This window comes from Rhamphochromis sp. 'chilingali' (genome assembly GCF_963969265.1).
Source record: "Rhamphochromis sp. 'chilingali' genome assembly, chromosome: 10".
Lineage (NCBI taxonomy): Eukaryota > Metazoa > Chordata > Actinopteri > Cichliformes > Cichlidae > Rhamphochromis > Rhamphochromis sp. 'chilingali'.
Window position 1 is genome coordinate 15,719,176 of NC_137937.1, and position 27,507 is coordinate 15,746,682.

At 40.4% G+C, this 27,507-nt stretch overlaps 1 protein-coding gene and 1 long non-coding RNA gene across 2 annotated transcripts; one reads left to right on the top strand and one right to left on the bottom strand.

The window, feature by feature from the left end:
- Window positions 1–592: 592 nt before the first annotated feature.
- On the bottom strand, window positions 593–26,916 carry antxr1a (ANTXR cell adhesion molecule 1a). The gene is made up of 17 exons (XM_080893816.1): window positions 26,750–26,916; window positions 24,130–24,201; window positions 23,965–24,036; window positions 23,347–23,428; window positions 23,146–23,179; window positions 22,234–22,313; window positions 21,527–21,595; window positions 20,943–21,023; window positions 18,706–18,766; window positions 17,438–17,536; window positions 13,413–13,482; window positions 13,227–13,305; window positions 12,980–13,075; window positions 11,238–11,282; window positions 8,948–9,211; window positions 5,874–5,954; window positions 593–980 (listed from the first exon to the last, which is right to left on the bottom strand). Exons 1-17 carry the CDS (start codon window positions 26,905–26,907, stop codon window positions 606–608), a joined length of 1,818 nt encoding a protein of 605 aa, XP_080749942.1. The 5' UTR covers window positions 26,908–26,916; the 3' UTR covers window positions 593–605.
- On the top strand, window positions 6,555–16,108 carry LOC308403995. Its single transcript, XR_013973030.1, has 4 exons — window positions 6,555–7,787; window positions 9,789–12,187; window positions 12,789–12,912; window positions 13,909–16,108. It is a non-coding gene; the product is annotated as an uncharacterized lncRNA (long non-coding RNA).
- Window positions 26,917–27,507: the final 591 nt, after the last annotated feature.

The following is a 27,507-nucleotide window of genomic DNA, read 5'->3' on the forward strand; positions in this document are numbered from 1 at the left end:
ACAAATGTATAAAAACAAGTACAAATGTTAAAAAACTACAAACGATGATTCGAGCACTTTTGCATGCAAACATTCAAGGATTTAAAAAAAGGATTGTTTTCAGATGCCTCTGCATCATCCTTACTCTGCTGTATGTGGAACATTTGCAGGATGAGTGTTTTTCTTTTCTCTTATATAAAACAGGAACTTTACAGTGGCATTTATTTTAGTGACATGGCCATTCAGAAGACAACTGTACTCCTTCTCTAGGGCCTGTGTATAAAGCTGTTAGTACAAGCTGTTGATCCTCTGCTCGGTCAGAATTCATACAGTCTTCAGTCAAATGTTTTTGAGCCGGCCTGCGTGATCTCATTTATAGGGAATGTCTATGTAATTCAAGCATCCAAGCAATTGCACTGTTGGGCTAGATGTGTACAAAAGTAGACAAATAGCTGAAAACAAGTTCTCGCTCCTCCTCGTCACAAGTCTGAAAGGCTACAGCCTGCTGAGGTTGGCACCTTGTTGCACCTCACTCGTAGTTACAATCAAAGATGGCTATGTGCTGGTGGAACTCTGGATTATGTTTTTCAGTCTTGTGTGACCACCTCCTGTCTCCCACCAGACTTCTACAGGCCAGGGCGAGGCGGAGGGCGGGCAGGTGGAGGGGCTCGTCCAGGAGGGGGTCCCTGGGGAAGAGGTGGCAGCAAGCCGGTTGGGCTAGCGCAGGGCGGAGGCGTGGGTGAGAGCGCCGGTGGGGCGGGTATGTGCAAGGTGGTTGGAGGAAGAGCCCGGTTGGGAGGTGGTGTGTAAGGGGGAGGGGTGGAAATGGGTGGAGGGGTTGGAGGCAGCGAGGAGAAGGGTGGCGCGCTGGGAGTCGGTGGTAGGGTGCCCTGCGGTGGAGGTGGATTCCTGCCAGGCGGGTTGTAGATGGGAGATGGGTGATTGTTGAAGTGTGGGTAGCTAGGGGGGGATTTTACACGGGTGAAGTTCATGCATCTGCCCTATAAAATTAAACAGAGTTCAGATTTTGTTAGCAAAGTGGCAAACGTTAAATTTTTTTCCATTAATTGTTCAATCCAAGGCAAAAATTCACAATGAAAATTCAGACATTGAGTCTAAATGACAGAAAGGAAAAGGTCTGGCTCACATCACAGCCTGTATATAGAAGATGGATTTAGCCTATGGGTTTGAAAAGTGAGGCTCATAAAACATTTGCCTAAACCTGCTTTCTTTTGATGATCCAACAAGGTGTGACCTCTAAGGTTGCATAAAAAAAAATCTCACTGTGGTGACCCTACTGCTTACTTAGCGTATATTCACTATAAAAACTTTATTAATGATTTTATTGTCTCAGCAGCTAGCTTGAAGTCTAATACGACATTTCAGAACAATAAGATGATATTTGCATTTTCTAAGAGCCAAAGCAAAATTTCATACATTCATAAACTACTGCCATAAAGTGCAAGTACTATATTTTAACATACTATTTGAATAATATCAACTTTGTGCAATAAATCGTGGCTAAAAAGCAGATCAGATCTGCATGAACATATTTTGCAATCTGTCAGTCTACTGTTTATCTCGGCTTTCAATATGCAGAGTGAAAAATATCTACATCTATTTACTCTGGATGAGGCTGTAAAACTTTCTGAAAGTAGTCAGATATGAGTCGGTCTGTTGTTGAAGCTCACTTTTGACCAGTGACACTGATACTGAGTTGTTGAGGATATCCTTACCTTGTCTGTTGGTAAATGCTACTGTTAGCCTCTGTTAGCTACTGTTAGCCTCTGTTAGCTGGCATTAGTGAAACTATCTTTGAAGTAGATCTAACATTGTGTGACTCTGGCACGTAGCAAATAAACTCTCATATGATGTGAGAATCAAACTTCTTGTCACAGAGAAAGTAAGATTCATGTTTGCTTCAAGGACACTCATAGGCTTGTTGGTGGTAACCACATTTATAACCAGCTGCTGTTTTTGTTTAGCTAGCTCAGTATCTGGACACAGGAGAGTCACATTTCAAATCTGCTGAAAATAAGTAATTGTGACAATATCTGGAATAAATAAGGATGTTTATGCACATTTTTATGTGTTAGAGCCACATCTTCAGTTCAGGAGATTACCCTGGAAGAGTTAGAGGAAGAGTTTTCTCTTTTCTTTTGCATTCTGGCTTGTTTGTTGAGGAGTACCCCTTCTTAGATGATAAAACATAGGTAAGAATTCACATTTCGGGTGCAACATATTTTGGGAAAATAGTCTTATATCCATCTCAGCCATTGCATTCAAGAAAGTGGGGCAACACAGTAGCTTCCACAAAGTGGTGCCAGCTCCTATATTTTTAATTAATTAATTCTAAGTTTGAGAACGTTAGTACTAACTAAAAACATAGGATCTATGACATTTTTTAAATTTATCTGCTGCTCTTTTTTTCATTTGATCAAACAATAACTTCAGAATTTGAAGGGTGAAGAACCAATGTCTCCACTTTTCTGAACTTTCTTTGACAAAACACACACTTTCCTGCTTTGACAACTGAATGAACTCACTCTCACAAAAGCCTTTTCCTGTTGTCAGTACACAGCTACATAATGTGTATTTTAATGTCAGCAGACCTTAAAAAATGTGCTGTAATTCTCAGTCCCAGCTTAAATTTTGAGAAGCTATGCACCTATTTCATTGGACAACTTGACCTGCCATCATTTACGCCCATTCAAAATGAAGTGAGGTCATTAAAGGGAGATATACATCATCATTATACTCCAGAAACAAGTTACACCCCTGGAGCAGCTGCACTCAGTCGACCCAGGAGTTGCAATAGGCTGATAAGGAATGTGTCTCTTATTTAACACTGAGGAGAAATGACTGTTGGGGGAAAAGAAATAGGCCAAATGCTGCATGTTGTACAGTTCATCTTATACTGAATATCATAGATCCTTATGTCTCTTGGGCTCCTGGACTGTATCATACTTGTATCTACATTCACAGTCAGTCACTGTGTGATGGTTCAGTAGCCCAGTAACCTGCTGTGTTACGTCCTCTGATTTTATTTTTAATTGCTGAAAAGACCCCAGTCTTTAAGGCTCACAAAAGCGACACGTAACAGGGTTTTTCTCCAGCAACAACTGGATCAGCTGGCTTCCTCCTCCCCGCTGCTGCACTCATTTATAAAAAGGCTTTTAAAATAGACTCCTAATTGCAATCAGAACAAGCTTTCTGCTCAGAAAGTGTTCACTGCTCAGAAAGTACAAACAAGTATTTTTCTTTTCCAGTAAGCTAATGAAAAGCTTTTATAGTGAGGAAGACACACTTCGACACTTTGTTTCTCAGTGAGCTGAGTGCTGGTTAAAACGTCCATAAACTGCATAATGCAAAAAGTACTGTCAAGAGAATGAGCTGCCTAGTTAGTTCTAAATATCCTGTATAATATTTTAGAATAAGCTTGAAAGCTTATTATAAAATGCCTCTCGGGCACAAAAGAGCATCGCAGACAGGCTGAGGCTGAAGTAAAACAGGGTGAAATCGGCTGCTCAGGCTCGTTGCATCCACAATTACAAGTTAAAACTCTATCATGCAAAGAAAAAAGAACACTTATTTCTTGTTTGTTTGTTTTTAATCAGGAAACGCCTTGATTATTTTATCAGAACAGTGCCAAACTGCATTTTGCATGTATTACAACACCATGACTGTAGAAAACAAGCCTGATTGCTAAAGTGGCTCACCTACATACCAGACCTTTTACCCTCTAAAAACATCTGGCTCACTTCAAGACAAAAAATACAGCAAAGGAGGCTAAGAAATAGTTTAAAGTATGAATCCTGATAAGTTTGCCTTGAGATGTAATTTCCCATCCTCCTCAGCATGAAATGAGGGTCTTGCTGGACTGTCAGTGTATCTCTTTAAGGAAATGCTGCATAACTGCACTGATGAAGATGAAGAAACCTGACCGTATAATAACACATCAGTCTGAAAATTCCAGAGGCTTATTCATGCCAAACAATTATATTTCTATTGTAACTGCATAAAGTATCAACATTAGGATTTTTGCATCAAAGTAAAAAATTACATTATAGCTGCCAAAAAATGAACTATGGACTATACTGGTGAGCTTTGCTGAACTTGTTAGTAACTGGTTGGTCTGCTGTTTGCCTTTAGAACTGCTTTAATTCTACATGGCATAGATTCAGCAAGGTGCTGGAAGCACTCCTCAGAGATTTTAGTCCACATTACCATGACAATATCACACAGTTGCTGCAGATTAATGTGAATCTCCTGTTTCACCACATTCCAAAGATGCTCTATTTGATTGAGATCTGCTAATTGTTAAGGCCACTGGAGTTTCATGAACTCATTATGTTTAAGAAGTCATTTTGAGATCATTTGAGGTTTGTGATGTGTCGTGTTATCCTGCTGTCAGATGATGGGTACGCTCTGGTCCGAAAATGCTCCAAGAAAATATCCCCGGTACTATTACATCACCAGAGTTCCACCAGAATCATTCATACAGGACTGGATGGATCGAGGCTTTCATGATGTTTATGCAGAATTCAGTACATGCGATTTAAATGTCCCTGCAAAAACTGAGACAACATGTGAATTGTGGCCTTAGATTCTTATTCTCAGCTTACAGGGATGGCACCGGCTGCTGCTGCTGTGGTCTTCAGCTGCTATAAATTAAATCTGTTTTAAGATATGTGTGCTGTGCTTCCAGAGATGCTCTTCTGCATACCTTTGTTATAACAAATGGTTAGCTGAGTTATTGTTGCCTTCCTATCAGTCTGGGAGTTCTCCTCTGACATCAACAAGGCGTTTTCATTTTCCGCAGAGAACTGCTGCTCACTGGGTATTTTATTCTTTTTCGGGCAATTCTGATGGTTTTGAGTAGATCACCATGTCTGCATGCCTAAATCAGTTGCTGCATGACTGACTGATTAGATATGTGAATTAATAAACAGCTGAGCAGCTGTACTTAACAAAATGGCTGTTGAGTTTATAATATGCATATGCATAACATTACAAAAACATGGGTTTAAAAGCATGCATAACTGGTATTAACTGTAGTAACTGGGAGTAACTGGTATTCTCACTAGAAGTTTAAAATAAAAGAAAGGTGGGCTACTAATATTGCTTCCTACTCTCATCTTCAAAATTCTCCTTTATGTTTCAACACGGCTGTGTGTCACCTTATACAGCTCTGTGCAAACAATAGGAGCAGCTCCTCCCTGGAATGGCATTTAAAGGCCTGTCTTCTAGCAGCAAATCCTGTCTGGGTTGTTATTGAGTCAAATCTGAAACTAGCTCAGTGTACTTTAGATTTACTCAAAACACTTAGGAGTTACAGTAGTTACAGAGAAAATTCTAGAAAATGTAAAAAATGATTGTTTAAATGTGCCAGAAATGTCTTTTCACCCTGTGAGGGTAATGGTTTTAGATCAACACTCTGACCCAGAGAAATGTGAATCATTACATAAACGCTTGCGGTGACATTTTTAGACACATAATTCCCGTTTTTCACCGCATACAGACTCTACTGTCTCTGACTTCATGTTAGCTTCCAGCTGCAGCGGTCACTGCACTGTCACCCCCACTGCAGCTGGTCTTTGAGGAATTTCATTTTGTTTTTTCATAATGACTTCACTAGACGCTTTTACATTGCTGCGTACTGTAGCAGTCTAAATCCAATCCCACTGCAACTTTTCCCATGAGTCTCGCTGTGCACACTTCATTGCTTACAGCTGGTCCATTTTCTCAACATTTTCACATACAATCGTTTCAATTGCTAATTTTCATTTGCCAGAAGTTAATGCACAGCCAAGCCTGACGTCAGCCCGTGAAATGCAGAACGATTTACAATGCACGCTCAGTGCATGCCAGTGCAGGGTTGGTGTTGCTCTTACCTTGTCACCTGGATGAGGTCTCATTACAGACACACGGTCGTAGCCTTTTCTTAAAAGCACCCACAATGCATCCAGTTTGCTCTGTGGAAACAGAGAAGAGACCAAAATGTTTAAGAGAATGTAAAATCCTACAAAACATTGGTTTCTGCTTCCAACCCTTGTTTTTTTTTTTTTTTTTTGTCTTCTTTTTCACACAAGTGACTTCAGCTGCAGTTTAATGTATCGTTTAATTCATCCATTTATCTCAAAGCGACACAGTGAAATGGTTTCAGTCCACTGTAAGTTGGCTCTTCATACTTTTCAGACACAGCAAATACTTTGAGGATAAGAGCAGAAAAAATGCAGCTGTTTTTGCTCACAAAAACTCCTGGCTGTGGAGCCTTTCTCTCTGGAGGTCAGTCCAACAGAAGTCTGGTTTCTATTAGCAATCCCCTGCTGACTGGGAAGACTTCAGAAAGACTCCTTTAACCCCACGCTGGTCCTGGAGGAATGGAGCCGTGTGCCAATTGTCACCTAAGCTTTAATACCCGAACACATCTCGGGCTATTTTCACCAAAACACCATACTCGTACTAACATATCCTCAGCCAGATTAGCATGAAGTAATCTGTGACAGATGCTGTGTTATATGTAGTATGCGCCCCAGCAGAGCTGTTAAAAACCATGATTCCCACACTTCAAATTAGAGATGGCACGATACCACTTTTTTATGTCCGATACCGATACCGATATCATAAATTTGGATATCTGCCGATACCGATATGAATCCGATATAGTGTTTTTTAATCAACAAAACTGTTTTTTAAAATATCTTGCTGCATTTTGCAAGTCTGCAAGTTCATACTCAAGTTTAAAACAACAACTACACTAAAGCTATTCTGTTATACCTGTATACAAAAAAAATATTTCATAGTTCAGCAATACTGATCAATCTAATAAACTTAAACCTACACCATCCTCCCTATTCTGGTATTTTAAAGAGTACTTAGCGTAAATATTAAGCAACCTAACTAATAGGGTTCCAACTCCCAGCAACAACAAAAAGAAATAAATAAAAAATAAGGAACCACCCCTCACGCGCCACCTCATGATGCTTAATCGATGTAATCAACCTTAATTTGATGCAGTGTGAAAAAAAAAATGCACAGAAATCAATTATTTTTCAAGAAATATTAAATAGATTCAACATCTTTCTTCAACAAAATTGCAGACTGCACAGATGGTACCTTCCCAAAGTAAAAAGTACTATAGCTTACTAGGGTATATATTAGACTTAATAGTCACTATATACAGTAATTGACTTCTATTCATTTTACATCAAATTAAAACTTTGGGTGTCAGATAATTATTTATTAAAAGCTCGACATTTTAAATGAGAATAAGAAAGAAAAGTATGTCTTTGTGCCCCCTTTTCCCTGTTCATGCCCTATCGGCCCCCCTGGCTAAACTTTGCTAGATCCGCCCCTGCACAGTTACCAGCGTCAGCTACGTAGAAAAAGATCCTGGTGTAGAAAGAAATATTAAATAAATTCTAACAACAGCTTATCAAGCTTAAACGTTCTGCTGTTGTTCAGCCGCTGGTTTCCTCTTTCTGGTGCAAAGTGGGCCAAAAACAAACAAGAGAGACGGACTGCGACAGAAAAGCCGATCAGCTGATCATTTAAGCAGTTTCATGATTGAAGTAGCAGCCGGAGAGCGAGAGGCAGTCGCTTGTTAAGCTTAACGTGGGAATGCTTTACAAACATTCAGAGATGGACTTACACACTTGCTTTACTTCTCTCGGGATAACTTTGTCGGAGATGAAATGCCAGGTTGCTAGCGAAGCTCCACATGCTATCCAGACCACCGACAGGTCCGGCATGCCACAGCTGCTCTATCACGTGACGCATACTGCTCCGACTGCTAACGTTCTGAGGTGAGTTACGGCGTGTTGCAAGTTTTGCGAGGTGCTTTCGTGATATTTAATGGATCGGATTACATTTTTTATTTTTCTCCGATATCCGATCCAGTAATTTAGGTCAGTATCATACCGATACGTAATATCGGATCGGTCCATCTCTACTTCAAATACTTTTTAAACTAATAACTCTCAAATTCTCCAGTATTTACTCATTTTTATGTGGCTCAGTTAAAACTCATATCCTGTTTGCTTTAAGTTGTTTAGGTAACACTTGTGAGGAATGATTCAGGACAACAGTGATAAGCTGTTCCTCAGTACTTCCATGATCACGTCTGACTCAGGACATTATTGTAAAACTCCGTTCCAAAAATGTTCGGGTGCTGAAAACGTATTAGATGTTTAAAGTGAGACATTTTACTATTTTTTATTTTTTTTTTAAATATTAGCTCGTTTTGAATTTGATGGCAGAAACACATCTTTTAAAAAAAAAAAAGTGAAAGCGGAAAACTGTTCTGTGGTCAAATTATTTTTGGAAAACATGCACTCCGTGTCCTTCGAACTAAAGAGGAGAGGGGTCCAGTTTGTTATCAGCGTTGAGTTCAAAAGCCTGCATCTCTGATGATATAGAGTTGCACTGGTGCCTGTGGTATTAGGAACATACATTTGGAAAGGCACCAACAATGCAGAAAGGCCTGTACATGTTTTACATACACTCCCATCCAGATAAAGTGTTTTTCAGAGAAGATCTTCCATATATCACTATAATCCCAAACTCCATACGTCTATTAGAAAAGCGTGGCATCATAGATGAAGAGTCTGGGTTCTGAATTAGTCCGCCTGCAGACCAGATCTTTCCACCAATTTAAAAACATTTGGAGCATCATGAAACGAAAAATTCAACTATGTTCTGTCGTGAATAAAATACTGTTAGATGAGATTTTGTTTCATATTTACATTTTACACAGCATCAAAGCTTTAATTTACAAATGTAGTCTTAGATATTGATTACTGAAAACCATCTGGGGCAATGGTTTTCAGTAATCAGTAAGCAATGGTGAAATAATCTTCACCATTGCCTACTGTTTGTGTTCCCTTAGTGAAGCATCATACTGAGTTTCTCAGTAGTTCCTAATGAGTAATCATATATATATATACCCCCCCCCCCCCCCCCCTACCTTAATGGGTGAGTACCAGTTGCGTGGCGCCGGCGGTTTCTGCATGCCATTGTTAAGAACCCGAGGGGGTGGTGACACATACTCCTGGTCAGGCATCTTCACTTTGGCATTTTTGGCCTTCTCCAGCTTTGCTCCTTCTTCAGTGGAGCCTTTCTCACCCCAGCGAACCTCCATCCTTTTGATCCCCCCTACACCTCTTCCTCCATAGTAGGAGGCATCAACAGTCGGCCATTTCTTCTTGGGGGCTTCAAAGTCCTCATCATCCTGTGGGAGAGCAACAGGAAATGTTTTTTTTAAATGTATTTGTTGTTTAACCATTTCACCAATGTTTATCACCCCTTAGCTTGAACTAAGAGGCAGTAAACATTCAGTACTGTGCAAAAGGTCCTGGCCCGCCCCTTATTTCTTCACACATTTCTAGGAAAAAGCGAAATAGGAGGAGCAATTTATTTAAACATCTGCTAACTCACATGCATGGAAATCCAGTATATAAGGCAAAAAAAGAGTTTTGACAGTTCTAACAAGCTTAAAAGTCAATATTTGGTATGATCGCCTTTATTCTTCAACACAGCCTGAAGTGTCTTAAATAAGCTTTCCTGCCTTTTGTTCCATTCTCTGTCAAGAAGATCCCACTCTGCTTCAATAATGTGGAACCGATGACTGATCGTGTTCCATTGTGTGTTTTTTCTATCCAGGTACACTTTTACTGCATTGGCAGTGTGTTTGGGGTCATTGTCATGATGAAAAATGAAGCTGCTGCCAATTTGATGCTTTCTAGATGATATGGCACAGTGGATCAAAATCTGATGGTTGTTTTTTTGTGTGTTTGTATTTCCATCAGTTTTGACAAGCTGCCCAGTGCCACTGGCTGAAATGCATCACCAAACCATGACAGAGCTTCCACGTGTTTTACAGATGCTGTAGGCACTCACTCACTTCATAAGCACTGACGATAATTTGAACAAATTTGGATTCCTCACTCTCGACTGCCACCCTTTCACTGAGATGAATTCTGATGGCGCTTCAGTGAACAGTTGACGGATCGACTGATGTGCCAGATGCATCTCTCGGATCCTGTGTCAGGTCTTTTTCCCTATTTCTTGAGGACATTTCCAGATACTGCCCATCTGCTGCAGATGTCCCTTTCGTGTCCAGTTTCCTCAAATTTTTCAAGGACACACTGCACAACATGCAGAGATATACCAAGTGTAACTCTTTTTGAATCCTCTTGTTCATGAAAAATACTATTTTATGCCTGTAACACTGTATTATCTTTGGCATGTTTTATGAAACAGGAATATTTCTGTGTTTTTGCCACAGGCTGTTGTAACAAAGTGCTGAAAGATACAGTTTAAAAAATGGTTCCCTGCCAATTTCCAAAGAAAGCCTGGAGAACTATTGCTCAAGAAAACTATGACAAAATAGCCCCTCTTGGAAGCAAAATATAAAGAAAGAGGAGTGGCACAAGACTTTTGCACACAACTGCTCTCTTATTTGTTAACAGGCAAACTGGAATGAATGCCCCTCTCTCTCTGTCCTTCCTATCCCTGAGCTGTCATTATGTCCCCATTGCTCTAGTTTGTCTGATCAAAGGAAATGAAAAAGCCCACTAGCCAAACTTGTGATGTTTCAGCTCTTTAATACACCCTGTCTGTCTCGTATCCTACCAGGATGTCGCACAGAGGAGACCGTAATAAAAGCAGTCTTTGAGGCCGTGGATGTCACTGGCATTTAAATTCAGCAGTTAAACCTAATTTTCTGTTTAATTTTGTGCAAACAGATGCAGCCTGATACGTCCCGCAGCTGCAGCAGCGTGTTTGAGGACCGTTAAACTGTATTGAATCGAGTCATTTGGACTTGCGGTTTGATCTTAAAACTAAATTGAAATTATGTTTTTGAGTTATTGAGTTATTATTATTGAGTTTTTAAACTTCTTACTGCAGGTCCAAATGGTTATAATTTTTTAAAGGCATAAATTAAAGTCTTGGACACAACAGCAGTGCTCTTACAAACAGCAGAAATGGTGTGTGTGCGTGTGTGTGGTGGGGTGCTGTAAAAGTCACGATGCCGTTGTTCTGAGAGGGCGTTAACTCTCGTCAAATGAATCAGAAAACGAGTGTTGAAAGTTTAAAGCTGGAAAGTCAGTGACGCCGTGTGGTCATTGAGGTTTACGCTGTCACTCTAACAATTACATAAGCTAAACGCTGGCAGCTGTCGAAGTCTTAAATCACAAGCACTCTTTTTCAGTCTTGACAAAACAGATAGGAGGCGGAGATTGTGAAGCTCCTACCGAACTATCCTCCACAGCTGGCGGTGGTGGTGGTTCGTGGATGATCTGTGGGCGAAATAAAAGAGGGGAAGAAAAAGCAGAGTGAATGGGAAGAAAAAGATGGAGAGCATTGTTTAACATCAGGAGATGACAGAAGTCGCAGAGACATGTTTGAAAATGCTTTTTGCGTGTCAGAACAATGCGCGCTTTATGCACAGTGACGTGGCTACACAACAGCAAATGACTGAGAAATGTTTTCCCTCTTAGTCTCTACGACTTACAAGAGCAAGGCGCTGACCTAGAAATCTGCTATCCAGATTTTTTTGCCTTGAGGTTGCTGGTTAAAGCAAGAGAAGAGTAACAACCTCATAAATGCCACATTATGCCTTTTTAGTTTTATGGATAACTTTTATAGTATTTATACGTTAGTTAGTATCACATAAATAGGGAAAGAAAAACAATTTATCCATCTACTTCGATGTTATGCAACTCAAAACTTGGATGAATGCACAACAATGTACACCGCTGCTATCCCCATATAAACTTTTTCCTCACTGCATGAGCCGTCAGGGTTTTTTCACAGGTGTAATAAAGACAGATTCATCTCCACTAAATGCATTTGGCAAATTAAGTCACTCTGATTCTTATTTGTGATTTTTTTCCTGCACTCTTTTCCAAATCCTGGAACAAAAAGAAGAAGAAAAAAAAGACTCCCCTTGGTAACCTAGTGTCGTTTTTTCCCAAACACACTTGCTGCACGAACTTCAACTTGCAAGCGAATTGACATGGACAGAAAAAGAGTGAAGGGAGAGAAAGCTGTGTTGTAAAAGCTGACATCTCTCTCTGGCAGGGCTCAACTTTCCTGTTTCCAGCTCCAGTGGAAACACTGCAGTGCATTTTGAAGAGACACCATGCCCGTGACGATTTTGAAAGGAGATGTACGGATTTGTACAGAGGGCATGTGGTAGCAAGTGAGTTTGCTGAAATACCTTGATGCTAAATAATCCCACAAACATGTTTTCACCGAGTCCTGAGCAGATGGCTTTTGCATAAGTACATAAAAAAAAGAAAAGAAAAAGAAACTCTTTACTTGGAATCAGTTATCCCGCTACTTAAAAACTTCATAGTGACAAAGATATCAACCAAAACATTCAGGCTATAGACGCTTTTGTTTCCACACCACTGGCAACAAATCAAGTAAAGCCATAAATGGTAGAAAAATCTGCTACAAGTTAGATCTCTTTAAGTGAATATACTGACTTGGAGGTTACCTGCAGTAACCTCTGGAAACGCAAATAATTTTAGGAGAGGTATAATTGCTTAAACGCATGTTCACCTGATGGCCGAGACTATTTACTGGTTGTGGACTAACTTCAGCAACAAAGATCCCTCAGGAACAGAGTGTTTTTTAAAGTCCAGTAAAAATTAACTCTTTACAGCCTAAATCATAAAAAATTAAATTTTTTGGGAAAATTGAGTGTTTTTTGAACCTTTGGATTAATTAAAAAGAAATGAATCAAATATTAGTTTTAATTTGTATCACTTTTTTTCTTTTTTTTCTTTTTTTGCAAGATGCAAGGATCCAAAGGAGGAATACTGATACACAGACTCCAGGCTTCACTATATTGTCTGTGGTATCAATTAGGACGTAAATGGCTCGGCTACAGCCCCCATACTCTTTGTAGCCATGTAAAATGTAAGGAGCAGGCTGAGAGCAATCTGTAAAGCAGCACGAGTTCATGTCTTCGTTGCAGGGAACTGACCACAGTGCAGCACAGAGGCCAGAACCACCAGAGGAGAGCCAAGACCAGGAGCAGCATCAGGATGAGCAGAGCTACGGCCAGGATGGTCCCATCAGACTGTAAAAGAGACAGACACGTCAGCATAGGCTGTCTGAACACAAAGAGCGCTGGATGTAAACCACTTTTGTGTTCCGTCTGTAGCTCCACACTCTGTGCTGCTCCAAGCCCCCGCTAAAGGCCAAATGCCCCTATATCTTATTGTACTCACACAGCTCACGGTGGTAATTGTGACCGAGCTAGAGATGAAACTGAGACCCTCGTTCATGCTGACATAAAGATTTGCTGCCCTGGCAAAGAAAAAGAAAAATATCTCAGCCCCGTTTTAACCTTGAAAAGCAGAGCAGAGGGTTTCATTTGAAACCTCACATTTATTTAAGTAAATTATACGACTTACATCCCCTCCTCTTCAAGCACTGGGGCAGGGCAGAGTAGATATGTATCTTCCACAACCAATGGCTTCACCACTAGAGAAGCGGAGGGGGAAAGGGTCATGAAAAACAGCAAAAGCATGAGCCAAACTTTCCTGACTGGAATTGTGAGCAGTGTTCAAGGACACATGCAGCTCCTGAAACATGTTTTCACCTTCAAATCACCGTTTCTTATGACATCTCTTTGCCAGATTGCAGTAAAATGAATTTATTGACTGATTAGACAAGACTTAAATTTAATTCAACAAATATTTGACAACAAGAGCCGAAACTATGCATTTGTTAACAGAAGTCGAATGATGTCACATCTTTCACTGTAAGTTGATTGACAAACAATCAGAGAGGACTGCATCTGCAAAACAAGCACTTTGTTGTTTTCCCATCTGAAGGCATCTGCACCCTGCTCACGAATGCCAATACAAACAATTTCACCACACTTTTTGTTTTTCTGGCAAAATGTAGGTCTTCTCCTCATCCAGCTGGCTGTCCAGGAAAGCGGATCCAACAAACATCATCGCGCAAGCCTGTCTGCTTATCCTGGCAAGGCGAGCGCATACCCCAGAACTGAGGAAATCAACACAAGCGGCTGCTCTTCTCTAAAAAAACACAATGGAGGAGGGAGAGGAAGAGAGGCGAGAGAGGGAGGCAGCAAGGCCAAAACAGCTCCACGCCGCCACGAACTGGGACAGATGTCAGAGTTCAACTCTGCACCCACCTTGCACTCAGAGTGGCCTTACAGCGTGAAAGCAAAGTGCAAACTTTGTCCAGCTCAGAGCTGATGAAACACGATTTGCTGCACTTACATTTTTCCACAATTTAAATCCGTGGTGGATAAAAGGATTCTGGCAGGCATTCGAAGTCAGTGTCATAAAGGTTTATAAGACTGTTTACTCCCCAAGCTCAGAGAGAGGTCATGTTTAACTGGGAGGTGAAGACAGATGACTGAAGTTCATTTTCAACCACTTAATTATTTGGAGTTATTGCTTAAGATTATGGCTGATTTTTGAGAGGTTAGTCATCCTCTGTACCATACTATAAACTCGGTGACACTGGTTAAATACAGCTGAGTTCTGAAGAATCTTACAGTTGCAAAAGCAAAAAAGCGCAGATGGTTACTTGTGCTTTTTTCCCAGCCTGCACTGTGAGAGTTCTCAGGAAAGCGTTGTGTAAAGCACAACCATTTGTGTCTAATTGGTTTAGTCAGACTGCCTGTGTCTGTGATTGTAACCGTAGATGAAGATCATACATCACAGGGTTCTGTTCAGCTTGGGGGGGAAATCCCCTTCTTGCCAGGAATAAGATGCTCATACTTCTAAACCAGGAGGTGGCTAGATTGGCTTAGCTTAAAGATAGTAAACCAGAGGAAGCAAGTAAACTGACACTGCTCACAGGTAACAAAAATCTTCCTACCTCTTATTAACAAAAGCCACGGTCCTGATAATATTAGTGGCCGCCTATTTAAATCTTGTGCTAGAGAACTCAGTCTTTTATTTCAGGTTATTTTTAATAAATCCTTGCAAATGCAACATGTGCCCTCTCTTTGGAAAGAAGCTGTCGTTGTTCCTGTCCTTAAAGCTGGTCGCCTGAAAGTTCTGACTGACTTCAGGCCTTCACCTCAGTCGTGATGAAAGTCTTTAAAAAACTTATCAGGATGCACCATTGACTCTACTTAATCTGATTTCTAAACATGTAGAGAGTAAAGGGACTTTTGTATGACTTCTGTTTACTGATTTCTCCTCTGCTTTTAATAAACTACACCCCAATGTTTTAATCTAAAGACTTTAAGAACAGTTTGAAGTTGGGGAAAACCTGGTGGATTAGATTTTAGACTATTTAGCTGACAGGTCACAAAGAGTGAGTATAAATGGGTTCTGTCTGACCCACTGTTCTCCTCTACAGGTTCTCCCCAAGAGCGTTTGTTATCATGCTTATTATTCATTCTCTATACAAACATGTGTCAGAGCAGATATGAAAACAGGGCCATCATTAAATACGCAGATGTTATTGCCAGCTTACTTAAAGAGGGTGAAACTACACACAGTCTAGTTATTGATGACTTTGTTCAGTGGCGTGAGGAGTCTTAACTTCAACTGAACATATCTGAAACAGAAGATATGGTTCTTGATTTTAGGAAGCAACAAAATGGGCATGGAGTCACTTTAATTAAAGGGTCACCAGCGCATTTAGTGCCTTAGGAAATTTGCTCATTTCCACATTGCCCGAACAATCGTTCTTTTATTGAGTTTGTTGTATCTTTTTGTTTGGTGGCATGGTTCGGTTAGACCTCTGTCACAGAGAAAAGCTCACTGAATCAGATAGTGAGACACTCCAGTCGTCTTATATGTGAGTCATGGCCCTGTCTGGCTTCCCTGTACTCTAAACAGCTACAGAGGAATGGCTTTATAAATCTTTAATAATGGCTCCCATCATTTATGGGGTGAATTTCAGCTTCTCTCCTCTGGATGGAGGTTTCTAGTCCCAAAGTGTGGGTCAAAGATAAAACAGCTGTCCCTGCTGCTGTCACTGAACTCAATAAAAACAGTTTTATTGAATTAATCTTGATCTTATTTATATTGGGGGTTTTTTTATCACTTGTCAAATTATCAAATATGTGTTTGTCGGGTTTAATGTGTGTTTTGTGAGGGGATGCCAAATGCAATAATTTTTTCTGTACAGCAAATTTACCTACGGGTATAAATAAAGTAACCTTGAACCTTAATGTCTTATATTATATCAACGGTGTGACATAAACCACATTTATTCAGTGTCATGCTATGGCTCAAACTGTCAGCTTTAAAAGTGCTGTTGAGTGGATTTGGTCACATGTCGACAGGTCCAGGTTAGCCGTAGCTTCAAGTTTATCAAACAGACACAGGACTTGTGTGGATCGTTTCATCTAACCGTGTTAATTTCTTCTTGTCTCTTCTTTCACCCTTCCCACAGTTGTCCAGTACAACATCTGTCACAAAAACAATGAATAGCTCAGGACAGGAACTGCCAAATCCCTGCACGCCTGGCTATACTTGCTGCTACTTTTTCCTGGGGATAAAATCCCAAACATGGATTCATCTGCTTCACACATGTAGTTGTATGTTGTTGCTTTCCTTTTATACACTTTTCCAGACTTGCAAAGTAAGCAGAGGGCTGAGAGCAGGAATCAGAAGGAGCAATTATTTCTCAAGAAATGATACATTTGTCTCTCTGAAAGCTAACTGTGACAATATTATTTTTCATTTAAAGCTTACTGCTGATGTAAAGTAAACAAAGTCCAGAAGTCTGTGTGCAAAGGTTCTAGAGGAGTGAATGAATGTGGAGGAGGAACCTCCACGTAATGGGATTGACATGAGGAGATAATTTTGCTCAAATTGCTTCCATGTCATCAGTTTTACAGGACGTTAGATAATATCATGCAAAAACAATTAGAATTCAAATCCAAGCTCCAGAAAATCATCTCATTGAATTTGTAGATTTAAACAGTAAAAACAATGAAAGTAGAAACGGTCACAGTGGTCTTACTTCCGCGGAGCACACATTTCATTCTATGTAAATGCTGGTTATTGTCATGCTTTGTAATTAGACCGTCACCTCATGCAGCTGCAGCGGCATGTGAAGTAGGAAGCGTTACTGTAAGCCACTTTAAAGATATTTCCTTTGTGTGTGGTACAGGTTCTCCTTAATCTCCTGTTTTAATTTTTACCTTGATTCCAGACTGTAAAATTACACCATGTGTTTAAAAAAATGCATAAATAAAACCTGGCTGCTCATTTGATCATCGAGGACTCCAGCGGTGTGGCTCACGTAGTGTTTGTCTTTTGGGAAAATCAGGCCGGTGTAATTTAGGTGACTTTCACAACGTCTCACACACTCATCTGTGTTTTCCAGCCGTCTTTGTCATAGTTTAACAGCATAATCAGATATGATGTTATATGGTAATAAAATAGCTCATGCAGTGAATAAGGGGTAACACCCTGATAAGCAATGCTTCACTTACTCTTAGTTAGGGTGTCGTTGATTCGAAAGCTGCACAGCACTTTGTCAACATTTCGGGCGTGAAGGAATCCACTTCCTCTCACCACCACTTGGAAGGACTCTGACAAGGCGAAGAGAAACACATTATGTCACCTCATCTATAAAATATTATTGAAAATAAATGAAGTTATTTCATCTTCTTTGGTCCAAAGTAATCCCAAGCAGCAGTTTACATACACTCGTGTTGAGCATGAATGTCGTGGCAATTTGGAGCTTTTAATAATTTCTTTCAACAGTTCTTTTTCCAGGGGAAATTAGTTTAAAACAAGAACTGGGTGTGCAAGTTGGATTTTCTCTAATCCACACAGGGTCAAGTGTGGATTCCCCTCAGATGAGAGGAAAATGGCGTTCAGGAAGATCCAAGAATTCAATGAACTGGAAACTACACGACAAAAACCTTTTTCACTATCCCAGTAAAGGGAGTTTCACATCGCCAATAGATTTAGAGGGTGCTGACCAAGAAATGTTTGGAGTTGTAAACGTGAGACTTTCAAGACAACTAAACCAGCTGTCAAGCATGGTAGTGGTAGCATCATGCTCTGGGGCTGTTTGCTGCCAGTGGTACTGATGAACAAAATAGATGGTAAAATGAAGGAGGATTACCTCCAAAATTCTTTGACACATTTTTTCCCCCAATAGGACAATGATCCCAAACAAATATCCCTAACATTAAGCTTCTTGAATGTCCTTCCCCAAGTTCTGATGTCAACCCGATTGAAAAATTATGAACCAGGTCTGTGCCGGGAAACCAACAGATTTAAATGAAATCTACCAAGTCTGCCAAGAAGAGTGGTAAAATATCCAGCCAGAATTATTCCAGAAACTCATTGATGGCTATCAAAAGTGTCTTGCCAGATACACTTTGGGACATTTAATCAAATATTAGTGTTGGCGTATGTAAATGAGGCTTTATGCATATTTGTGACCCTGAAAAAAATCAAACACCCAATTCTTGTTTTGTTTTGAAATTCATTAAAGACGTAAGCCGTACAATTATTACACTCTGGAAAAAGAAGACTTCATTAAAAGCTCTCAACTGATAGATTTCGATTCATGATATCCATGCCCATGATGACTGCTTGAAAGCTTCTGATACAACTATACCATCCTAGAAGGTAAATGCACTCTAGGAAACGACTTTTCGGCATACTCAAATTCATTCACCATCTTAAGAAAATCCTAATATTATAATGAGTGGCCTGAGGAAGGTGAACTAGAATAAAGTTTTACCTCCTGCACAGATACTGGATGGTTCTGCTGCCAGGATCTCGATACAGGACTTCTTGAGGATCTGAGGGACACATTGAGATAAGCACTGTGGTTTTCCTGCTGTCCATCTTTCTCTCGTGGTCATCTATTTCTTTCCATTTTGAATGGCCACTTTGAGCCAAGTCCACTTTTATGTCCTTATTAAATAAACTTTTGCTCCCATTTACATCCTGCAGATGTACAGTATTATCAGTGTTGGGGAGTAACGGAATACATGTACTGCCGTTACGCAATTAAAATACAAAATATGAGTAACTGTATTCCGTTACAGTTACCGTTTAAAAAGGTGGTATTTAGAATACAGTTACTTTGTTGAAATAAATGGATTACACAGTGGTATTTTCCTGTTTCATATCGCGGGTCAGGACCAATGTTCCCTCTAAGCTGCACACGTGCGCAATTGCGCACTGCTGACACGGTCTCTGCGCACAGAAAATCTGCGTTGCGCACAAAAAATCTAACCTGAATTGAAATTAAAATGAATACTTTAACAATTCTGTTTTGCAGTGTTAGTCAGTAAGTGACTGGCTGCTCCCATATGGGATTAGAACGATGCCACCTTATCCCATAGTCCAGCCAATAATGCGATTCACATTCGCACATACGCAGCTAATCAACGTCGTTGACAGGCTAACATACTACACAGGTCAATGACTAGATTTCTTTTTTACATTTTCATTGTAAATGGGCTAGAGCAGTTAATTAAAAGTAGTCTAACATAAATGTAAACTCTGGCGTGACCACAGTGGACACGTCTAATGTTGCTCACAGTGGTCCAAGGGATCGCTCAGGGAGTTTGTGTGTTCGCTCAGACACGTGAAAAATTAGAGGGAACATTGGTCAGGACTGTTTGGGTTTTGTTTGACAGCTATGTTCCAGGCGCAGCATTATGGTTGCCATGGTTAAAGGGTGACGCGCGCTCTCTCTGCGACTATGTGTTTCCTGGGTGAGAGAGCCCCTTTTTGTTGTTGTTGTTGTTGTTGTGCTAAGCTAATAGGCAGAATGCTACAGTCATAGCCCTAAAGAATGTAGCCTCATGGGCAGTGTAGTCCGTGCTGCAGGGAGAATGGACTGCCATTCCTGTTATATGTCTGTGAGCGCAAGGAGGGAGAAAAAGGAGAGTGGAAAAGTACGAGTTGTCATAGAGCAGAAACAGGAGCTGGAAGCATGTAAATATAATAATAACCACTGCAGCCAAATAGAGTGCCTGACGAGCCCAGTTGTAAGTAAGCTATTAAGACTCGACTGTACACCATGTTGGTGTTTTCCTCCAAAACAATAAGTTCCGTTGGAGCAGCCTTTCAACGCCTCTCTGTCTCAAACTTGACCCAGACAACAAAGTAAAGCTAGGTTTCAGCTATGAGCCCGACACGGAGCCCGACACGGAACCCGACGTATTAGCCAGAGGTCCCTTTACTACGGTTCGGAGCCGTGGACCTCCAGCAATAGTAATAAATCACACAGCAATAGTACATTCATGTAGTTGTAAAAAGCATGATACTATATTAAGTAATGCAAAGTATTCAGAATACGTTACTGTCATTGAGTAACATAACGGAATACGTTACAAAATACATTTTGGGGCATGTATTCTGTAATCTGTAGTGGAATACATTTTAAAAGTAACCTTCCCAACACTGAGTATTATATATATATATATTTGTTGGTCTCCAGGAACATACTCTCTTTAACCCTGAACATCAAGAGGACGATTCATGATCAACTGCCCCTTTCACATGAGTGAGAAGTAGCTGCTTTCAACTTGCCATTAATCTGCTCCAGATGTAATTCAGCTGTTTGGCCCTTATTTCTGCTCAACAAATCCCATATCCCAGTGACATCAGCACATTCACAGCAAACTAATTCAAATTTTTCATCCTAGCATTCAAATGGAAAACACTGAGGTCAATCTTAAGAGATACAGGACATACTTTGTGTTTATCAGTCACACTAATCAAAAGAAGGAAAGTCACAGCAGGTTTTCCTGGAATTCTGTCTCTGTCCAGAAGGACTCGTTTCCTGATATTTGATCAACATGTTTATGGATTAAAGGGGAGGTCAAGGGAGAGATTATATAAAGCCTATTAAAGCAAGAAGATCTCCGTTGACTTTTCCTGTGTCTGAAAGTCCTGATCATAACACGTCACACGGATGCCGAGCGTCTGTCTGATGTAAACATGTAGAACTGAAATGCTTACTGAATCGATGACTCCTTGCAGAGCCTCAAATCCATCATTTACAGGGAAGACGTGGTCTTTACTATCAGCAATGTTTGCCAGCTAGAGAGAAAACAAATTACTGTAATCAAAAGAGACAAGTGGCACACTTATTCATCCAAGATTTCCATTCAGACATTGTCCAGTGGCATAACAAAATTACACAACTTCCTTAAAATAAAACAGCTTCAACGACAAACAAAGGAGGCGGGGGGAAAGTCCCCTTCACTTGGCATGTTGCAGTGATTAGGAAACCAAGCCTTTGGATAAAGCTGCATAAGTTAAAACATATTTCATGTCTTTGCTGGAGTACTTAACTCACTTGAATATGTTTGCTTCAGCTGTCCATGAACAGAGACAGTGACACGGGGTTTAAATTACTTACAGTTATGACTTTATGTGATGTCAAGCACTTAACTCTTTAAAAACGCTAGTTTCAGGATTTTCAAAATAAGGTTTGGATTTCCAGAGCTTAAATTTTTACAGCAGTGCTATCCATTTCTCTCTCAAGTTCAGGTGCCATAAGCCAGTAAGGTTCAGACTAAAACTTAAAAGCATACACACACCTGTGTCTCATTGAAGTCCTTCACCCCCACGCAGTAAACCGAGGCACCCAGACTTCGGGAGCGGTTGGCCTGTCAAGTACACACACAGATTTACAGCAAAAACAGGAAGACCTGGCTTCAATTACACCTCTGCATTTCACAACACCATCCACAACAAACCCAAAAAAGGCTTGTTTTTATCTGGCACTTGGAAAAACTCTTTAAAAGAAGCCAGGCACCATCATAGTTCCACTTAATAATATTAATCACGCATGATGTAACATTCGAAACGTCCCTCAGATGCCACAAAACCAGACAGAACACATAAGTCAAATTTCCAGTTAATATGTTTTTGGTGTTGACATCGAGAAACAACCTAAGACCTCCCACAGCTTCCAGGTGGAACATTTCCAGGAACACCATCCCCAATGTCAACATGTGTCTGAAGCAACTAAAAGCTGATTAAAGCCTGTGGCTTTCACACGCCTTCGCCTGCAAAGTCTGAATGATCAGAGGAGCAGCTGAATTATTAGAGGCCAGAGCAGATGCGAATGCGAGCTCTGATGTATGAATCCGGGGAAGGCTCTGGCCCCGCTGTCTGACTAAAAGATGAGGATCAAAGTGGTGATGTACAGAATGGCAGTGTTTGATCTGGTCCCACATATGTTTAATCGTTTACATATTTCACCTGGTTGTGAAACACGTGTGACCTATTTTTTTCCTCTCACCTCCCTCTCAGCGTAGAAGAAAAGATCTTCGTGTAACTCTCCGTCCGTCAGAGCTATGATAACACTGGCAGTGCGATAACCTGTGAGCAAAAAGAATACAATCACCCCTGCTGCAGTTTTACTGGCCTAGCAAATGAAATACTCTCGCTACATACTTCAGATATACAAAGTCAGATATACAAACTAACATGATATTTGGCATCCTCCATATATAATTCCCTATATGCCTGTATGTTGTATCGTTAACATGACCCCACTCTACATCCCCACAAAGTTTGATCAGAATTCATCCAAAAATTTCCAAGCTATCGTGTTTACAGGCATAATGACACAAACGCATGCACGCGCTACCAAAACGTCGCCCACCTTGACTGAGCTAACAGAACACTGTTTGTAGTTACATGATCTAAACCTTAATTGTTGTAATTGCATATCTCATTCAGTCTAAATCAAATCACATGCATCTAAAGGCCTCCTAAAGGTGACCTCAAGTCAACGAGCAAATGTAAACCATAACTAAAGCCACGACTGTTGGCTCTTTCCAAGGCTTACACTGAAGGTTACCTCTTCCCCTGAGCTCTCAGCAATAATTGTGTTCTTCTTTGTCAAGTTGTTTATTGTGACTAGTTTATAGGCCTGGACCAGTAACAGCATCATTAAAGCACACACACACACACACACACACACAAGGACAAAAACGGCAATTTCATGTGGGAGCATCACATAACAGTGTTTTTTTGCTCAGACTCTAATTATCTTGTGACCCCTTTGACCTCCTGTCCCTAAAGTCGGCAACATCCATTTGAGTTCAGTAAAGCACAGAAACAGACAAAACTTTCATCCATTCACAGGTTTTGGTAAAAATTACACTTGAAAAATCTGCAGCGCACTATAAGGAGGAATAAAACACACCTTCTATGTTTCCGTGGTATATCTGCTCACTGGCCTGCGAACAATAAAAGAAAAGATCAATTAAACACGCGTAAGCCCAGTAGAATGCAAGGAATGAGGGAACTCCTTGTGTCTCTAACATTTCAGTCATCTAGTGCTCTGAACTGCGCGGTGACTGTGCTGCAGCTGAAGCAGGAGGTGCCAGCTTGAAGGTCCACTCACCCTCATGATGCCCAGATGCATGAAAGTGTCTCCTCCTGGTCGAACCAACTCAAGCTCCTCCAGTCCTTTGCGAATGCGTTCCCTGAGCGGACACGCAGAAGACAAGGGAATATCTAATCTAACTGAAATATTTATTTTGTCAGATTCATTTCTGAACATGGTTTTGCATAAAAACCAGATACTTTAGGGCGTGGCGACAGGATAATAGCTTCCATAAGGGCAGCATTTTGAGAAAATGCAAGCAATGTGTAACAGATGAATAAACTGGAATGGTATTGGTGTGTGTTGGCCTGAGACACTTTTGCACAGACAGACAGGAAATGAGCCTTTTGTAGAGTAAGATCTACAGGAAGCACTGAAACATTAAAAGATTGGATACATAAACTGTCCGCATCGTGTCAAACACCACATGATTAAGTATTTATGCAGACTCTGCAGAGCAAAGGTAAGTATCTGTCTGGAATCTCTTCTTGGTCATAAAAATCATAAGCGCATAACTGTATGTGACCTCAGTCCAGATCTGGTATTACGCTCATTCCTTTCAGCTGGATGGCAGAAAATTAAAGGATTAGGACCAGTTTTTGTTTTTTGTTTTTGTGGAGGAGGAGCTGCACCCACCTGTCTTCTGTGAGCCTCATTAAGATCTGTCCCTCAGTGGAGAACACAATGAAGGACATCCGCAACTGTGGGCTGGAGAAAAGACAGGAGAAAACATTCATCTGTCATCATTTCTTGTTACAAACTTTCCCACAGATTCTTGTTACAACACTTTTATTTCTTTACCTTATGAACTTCTGAGCTAAATTTTCAACAAAGTGATAGATTTCAGTCCAGTGATGCTGCACGCTCCCAGATCTGACAAGAAAAAGATCAAATTAATATGATGATGTGTTATTTAAAATCGCAGCTGTGCGTCTAAACTACATGACCTCTCCTCTGGCAGTAGCCCAAGGCAATAATTTAAAACAAAAAAAAAAAACCCTAGCACTTTCAGACAGGTGCAAGACCAAGTCTTAAAAAGACCCCAAAGCACCTGAAATTATACCACCATGTCTTTTGAGTCTTTTGTATGTTGTTTTGTCTCCATAAAAAATTAACTTTATGTCTGTTTTAATCTTTGTATGTCACTGTGAATTATGGTTCGTGGTCTCTCTTCTGTTGTTTGTGTCTCTTTCGGGTAACTGCGGTCATGTTTTTGAAGCTGTGCATCTGTTTGTATTTGTGTCTCTTTCTGTAGCCACCGCCCCTGACATTGGGGGCCCTTGTGTCTGTGCCCAGGGGGGAAGGAGTGCTTACAAAGAAAACAGCTGACTTGAAAGAGCCTGCAGAATAAATGCTTTGGAGAGCCTGGTGAACTTACTCTACGAAGTAGTAATGATCTTCAAATTTCTAAAATCCTCTTTGTGCACCTGTAGTTACTTTAGTCTTACAGTAATCAAAATACACTCACAATAAGGCTTCGTTAACCCTGCTGCATAATAACAGCTGATCAGTGTTTCTGTTAATCATCTTGAACTTTGTTCTCTCTTTACTGTCACAGTTTTTACTTAACGTTTTTCTTGATTGCATAGCAAATGCCACAGCAAAGTTAGCCAAATCCCACTCTGTTTTTTGTCAGGAAATAAAAATCAGGAGATCAGGGAGGGATTAAATGATTTAGCAGAGAAGCTGTTTTGTATAGTTATCTCATTATTCAATTATCTGTATCAATATCAGTACACAGCTACAGTTTTTTTGGCTGATAACGCCGACATTTTGTGAGCCTAGATGTCTTTTGAATGTGTAACTGCTGATTTTTATCACGGCTTTCAGTGAAATTGTGTTTTCATAACACACGTATTTTTCCATTGTCACCATGACACAAGTCCCAGCACAAACATCTGAGCCAACAGGCTGAAACACTGGAACATCTGGACCAAGTGGAGAAAGGCAGCGCAGACATCGGGAAAAGAGAGAAGAGGAGAAGAGAGATCAGGCAGATACTGTGAGAAGACAGTGAGGGCAGGTGGAGGACATCGCAGCTAAGAGGCAAAGTGAAGTCCCACCTGGAGAGGAGACAGAAATTTAAAGGAACAGCTAATGCCCGACAACAAATACTGCCAGGGTGCACCTGTAAACCTGTGTCTTTGAAACATGGCTAATGCAAACAGTTGCTCACTCCTGCATAAGTGCCTGATTTTTCCTCTAAGAAATAGCAGCATGTGCCTGGACTTGGCACTGAGAAGTACTGTAGGACAACTGGAAAATCTCTCTCTGCCTCTGCATGTAGAGACTCTCTAAACAATGGAGCTACAGAAAAATCCACCAATTAAAAACTCCAAATAAAAAAAGAGTGGTTTAATGAGTTGGATCTTTTTTTTTTCTTGGCCTAGTTGGCCAAGAAGTTTGGCATGTGGTGATATTATAATAAAAACAAGTCGTTTGAAACCAGGATTTAAAAATACAAATGTCAGAAGGTAAGTACTCTGCTATAGTCCAAAGGCAACTCCCTGAGCAATTTAAGCATCGGTTCTAGAGAGGCTATGTGCTGATTTACCTTAAATATTATTAGTTATTACCCTAAAAGGATTAGTTGGGAAAATTCTAAATTTGCAGAGCATCAAAATTCAGGTTTAACTTATCAATGTATCATGTGCTGCCTGCAGAAACCTGCAAAATGAAAAGAGTCCACGACATGCCCCCTCCAAAAGACTGTCAACTGTAATTGTGATAGATTATTGTGGGAGGTTCGTGCCACTTTGCAGATTTGTACAGCTGTCTTTGCTGCACTGCTGAATGAAAAACAAAGATAACTCAAACTGAGCTTAGATAAACAGGGAAATGGATTCTAAATCATGACCTGTGTCCAAATAACTTTATCACAATGACTCCCTAAGATACACAGAATTTGAAAATCTGAGAATATGAAGAAACATAATTATCAAGACAAGCTTTTCACTGGCTAATGAGGTACGTATGTACACCAAACACAGCACTGTGACTGCAGCTGACAGTTAAATGGAGCAACAATCACAATAATGAAAACATTGCATCATTAACCCATTTTCCTGCATTGCATGACGCCAGACTCATAATGATACCAAATGGGATGATGACATCATAAAAACACTTGGCAAAACCATGATTTTATTGCTGCAGGGGACACAAAAAGCACAATTCTTTTATGCATAAAGTAAATATGCATTTTAAACTTCGTGCATAAGTATGATTTCATAACAATGCATAAAATGTTTAGCTAGAGAACTGTCTTAAGTTTTCAGGGTAGGAAGAAACTTTAGTGGAGGTAGAAACAAAGACAGACACCAAATTGTTTCGTCAACAAACGCTTCTTCCTAGATTTTTAAAAAAAATCATGAACTCAGTTATCGATAGAAAATCAGGTAATGTCTGTCAGTTCACTCACTTATCCAAAACAAAGTAGAGATCAAAGCCTCCAAAGCACGAGGATGACTGAGGTTGCCTCCTGTCCTGATTCGGTCCAGCATTACCAGCAGTAAGAACGACCAGCGCAGTCCCAAACACCACTGGCAACCAGGAGCTTCTCTTCCAGCACAAAGGCATTATTCCAGAAAAAAACCCAAAAGTCTCATAAACATCAGATGATGAAGGAAACCAGCATCGGTTATTTTCAAAGTTTTAATCCTCCTGCAGAAACTTCTTTCAGTTCTGCACGGATCCTTGAAGTGTAAAAAGCAATGATCCAATAGAGAGCAGCGAGCTTAACTCAGAGGGTGAAGAGGAGGAGAGAGACAAAGCACGAGTGCTATGGAGCTCACTGTTGTTGGGACCCTCTCATCAGTGGTTCCAACACAGTATTATGTAGAGATGAGAAGAGCCCCATGCACCCTCCCACTGATATTTGCTGTTTTTGTAAAGGGCAAGGCCATCCAGCAGAAAGATCCACAAACCCTAGAAGTCTAACTCTTTTCATCTCTCTCTCTCTCTCTCTCTTCCTTTCTAGAATATGATGCGAAGAACACAATGCAGAGCAAATACTGGAGTCTGCTGCCCTATCACACCATCTAGTGGTGATCAGTGACTGCCTTTATATAATTCACCCTTTATAAAGAGACCACAAATATTGTGGAATCAGTTCATGGTGTCTGATTCCTTGTGTGCTGGAACGTATTACACACGAAAACCAGGAGCTGCAGAAACCCA